Genomic DNA, 4122 nt, shown 5'->3' on the forward strand with positions numbered 1-4122 from the left:
TCGAAAGAAGAGGATGCTCAGCGTCGGATGTCTTGAAGACGGAGCCGCTCCACGCCGGATGGATGAAGATAGAAGATGCTGTCTGGATGAAGACTTCTGCCCGGTTGGATGAAGACGTTGGCCCGCTTGGATGAAGACGTTGGCCCGCTTGGATGTTCAGGGATGCATACAACCTACACTAACCTTTCTTTATACCATTTCCTCTCCTCCATTGCTATCCCCTTGAACCCCCTTAGCATGTAAGCATAAGAGCCATGCTGTTTGTAGATCACCTTCTTTAGAGCTGACTTCAACAGTGCGACTCTTGGCAGGGCCCTCTACCCGTCTGATCCCTATAAATGTTTCCTTGTATTCCGCCTATGTTTATAGGGCTGCAGAATCTGTTGGCACTCTACAAATAACTGATAATAATAATAATAATCCAAATATGGCATACTGGTTTCTGAAATGTTAAATGTGAAATGCAAATTCCCAGTGTTATCATTTAAATGTTTTACAAAGTCATTCAAGGTATAAGTAGGTCCATCCCATATCATTAGTACATCATATATAAATTTTGTATAACATTTGATGTTATCTTTATAGATGTTAGATTCAATAAATATTGCTAATCTCTCAAAATCTGCCAGATATAAATTAGCATACAATAGGGCAAATTTCGCCCCCATCGCAGTGCCTCTTAGTTGCATGAAAAATTCACCATTAAAGATAAAGTAATTGTGATCAAGTAAAAAGGAGATCGCCTCAAATATGAAGTCAATGAGGTCCGGACCACAATCAGAATATCTTACTAGCATATTTTTGACAGCAGTAACGCCCAAACTATGGGGTATACAGGAATAAAGAGAAACAACGTCTATAGTGACAAAAATGAAACCTTTACTCCAACTTGTATTCTGCAATAATCTCAATAAGTGCTTAGTATCTCTTAAAAAACCAGGTAGTGACTGTACTATGGGTTGAAGTTGAGCATCTACCCACTGTCCTAATCTCTCCCCCACTCTCTTTTTTAGGTGGAAAAACTCCAATGGAAAGTTGCATCTACAGCTGCCTGCCTGAGAAGGCTCCAGTTGTTACTGATTCACATAGTGCTGTTCAGCTATCCCTGCCCTTTTATGTGGACCCTGCAGTTAATTTACACGCTGAGGCCTCACACTTCTCCTGCGCACAAGATCTGACGCTGCTTTCATATGCTCCTGACCAGCCTATGGCTATGGTAGAACATTATTACCAAAGTCTCTACAACATCCCATCTCTATCCACCTGCCCTAAATATGGGTATCAGGAAAGTTACTATGGACCCTCATATATTCGAAAAAGGAACGAGAGGGAGAGACAGAGAGTGAAATGCGTAAATGAAGGATATGCCAAGCTCAGGAGGCACCTGCCTCAGGAATATCTTGAAAAACGTCTCAGCAAAGTACAAACACTAAGAGCTGCCATTAAGTACATTAAACATCTTCAGGATGTCCTCAGTTGTGAGACTACGGAAGCTTCTAGAACATTCCAGCAGGAACATCTCAAACAGAGAAGCTCAAATACATATCAGAGATACTGACTGTTCCTTTAACTGTGTTTTTAAAACAGAGTGATACGTAAATGTCAAAATATGTTTAAACTCACTGAATTTTCTTTAACATTTTCATATTTTATATATATTCAGGTTCAACTCTCAAGGCTTGGTATATTTTAAGGAGTACATATGAGTTAACTAGTCAATTAAAATTAATCACTGACTAGTCTAATCTGTACCCACAAAGGGAGATTTAAATGGCCTCTCTTATGAAAGCACCTTTTGAACATATAGATCAATGTTAAATAAAATATTACATTTAAATTAAATCTCATAATGAAGAAAGCACAGCGGTATATGTGTTACTTTACTTGATTAGAACAGCTCCCACATCACCACTGCTAGAGAGAGACCATATAGAAGCGGCCATTAACATACACAACTGTAATACAATGTGAAACGCTCCTCCTTTATACTATAACTAGTCCTAAAGCCCATTCACACTGCCATTTTTTTTGCAGTACAGCGGTCCCACCCCTTGCTGTCTCTCCCCCTCTCTTTTGCTCTCTCTCCCCTCTCTCTTGTGTGCTTTCTCTGACCCCTCTCTTTTGCGCTCTCTCTCCCCCCCTCTCTTCCCCCCCTCTCTTTTGCGCTCTCTCTCTCCCGCCTCACTTTTGTGCTCTCTCTCTCTCCCCCTCTCTTTTGCTCTCTCTCCCCTCTCTTTTGCTCTCTCTCTCCCCCTCTCTTTTGCTCTCTCTCTCCCCCTCTCTTTTACTCTCTCTCCCCCCTTTCTTTTGCTCTCTCTCTCCCCCCTCACTCTTTCCCCCCTCTCTCTCCCCGCTCTTTTGCTCTCTCCCCCTCTCTTTTGCTCTCTCTCGGCTAGATTTGGAGTTTGGCGGTAAAAGGGCTGTTAACGCTCCGCGGGTTTTTTTCTGGCCGCACCATAAATTTAACTCTGGTATCGAGAGTTCAAACAAATGCTGCGTTAGGCTCCAAAAAAGGAGCGTAGAGCATTTTTACCGCAAATACAACTCTCGATACCAGAGTTGCTTACGGACGCGGCCGGCCTCAAAAACGTGCTCGTGCACGATTCTCCCATAGGAAACAATGGGGCTGTTTGAGCTGAAAAAAAACCTAACACCTGCAAAAAAGCAGCGTTCAGCTCCTAACGCAGCCCCATTGTTTCCTATGGGGAAACACTTCCTACGTCTGCACCTAACACTCTAACATGTACCCCGAGTCTAAACACCCCTAGCCTTACACTTATTAACCCCTAATCTGCCGCCCCCGCTATCGCTGACCCCTGCATTACACTTTTAACCCCTAATCTGCCGCTCCGTAAACCGCCGCCACCTACGTTATCCCTATGTACCCCTAATCTGCTGCCCTAACATCGCCGACCCCTATGTTATATTTATTAACCCCTAATCTGCCCCCCACAACGTCGCCGACACCTACCTACACTTATTAACCCCTAATCTGCCGACCGGACCTGAGCGCTACTATAATAAAGTTATTAACCCCTAATCCGCCTCACTAACCCTATCATAAATAGTATTAACCCCTAATCTGCCCTCCCTAACATCGCCGACACCTACCTTCAATTATTAACCCCTAATCTGCCGACCGGAGCTCACCGCTATTCTAATAAATGTATTAACCCCTAAAGCTAAGTCTAACCCTAACACTAACACCCCCCTAAGTTAAATATAATTTTTATCTAACGAAATAAATTAACTCTTATTAAATAAATGATTCCTATTTAAAGCTAAATACTTACCTGTAAAATAAATCCTAATATAGCTACAATATAAATTACATTTATATTATAGCTATTTTAGGATTAATATTTATTTTACAGGTAACTTTGTATTTATTTTAACCAGGTACAATAGCTATTAAATAGTTAAGAACTATTTAATAGTTACCTAGTTAAAATAATTACAAATTTACCTGTAAAATAAATCCTAACCTAAGTTATAATTAAACCTAACACTACCCTATCAATAAAATAATTAAATAAACTACCTACAATTACCTACAATTAACCTAACACTACACTATCAATAAATTAATTAAACACAATTGCTACAAATAAATACAATTAAATAAACTATCTAAAGTACAAAAAATAAAAAAGAACTAAGTTACAGAAAATAAAAAAATATTTACAAACAATTTTAAACTAATTACACCTACTCTAAGCCCCCTAATAAAATAACAAAGACCCCCAAAATAAAAAATTCCCTACCCTATTCTAAAATACAAAAATTACAAGCTCTTTTACCTTACCAGCCCTGAACAGGGCCCTTTGCGGGGCATGCCCCAAGAATTTCAGCTCTTTTGCCTGTAAAAAAAAACATACAATACCCCCCCCCAACATTACAACCCACCACCCACATACCCCTAATCTAACCCAAACCCCCCTTAAATAAACCTAACACTAAGCCCCTGATGATCTTCCTACCTTGTCTTCACCATGCCAGGTTCACCGATCCGTCCTGGCTCCAAGATCTTCATCCAACCCAAGCGGGGGTTGGCGATCCATAATCCGGTGCTCCAAAGTCTTCCTCCTATCCGGCAAGAAGAGGACATCCGGACCGGCAAAC

The 4122-nt window shown here is 40.9% G+C and overlaps 1 protein-coding gene across 1 annotated transcript; it reads left to right on the forward strand.

Annotated features, from left to right (window-relative positions):
* The first annotated feature begins 1027 nt into the window (after positions 1-1027).
* ASCL3 (achaete-scute family bHLH transcription factor 3) lies at positions 1028-1558 on the forward strand. The gene has a single exon (XM_053689340.1). It carries the CDS (start codon positions 1028-1030, stop codon positions 1556-1558), a length of 531 nt encoding a protein of 176 aa, XP_053545315.1.
* The last annotated feature ends 2564 nt before the right edge of the window (positions 1559-4122 follow it).

The sequence above is a fragment of the Bombina bombina genome, chromosome 7, assembly GCF_027579735.1.
Source record: "Bombina bombina isolate aBomBom1 chromosome 7, aBomBom1.pri, whole genome shotgun sequence".
Classification (NCBI taxonomy): domain Eukaryota; kingdom Metazoa; phylum Chordata; class Amphibia; order Anura; family Bombinatoridae; genus Bombina; species Bombina bombina.

Excerpts from the sequence above, each read along its gene's own strand:
- ASCL3 (XM_053689340.1), top strand. The coding sequence starts at position 1,028 with ATGGAAAGTTGCATCTACAGCTGCCTGCCTGAGAAGGCTCCAGTTGTT.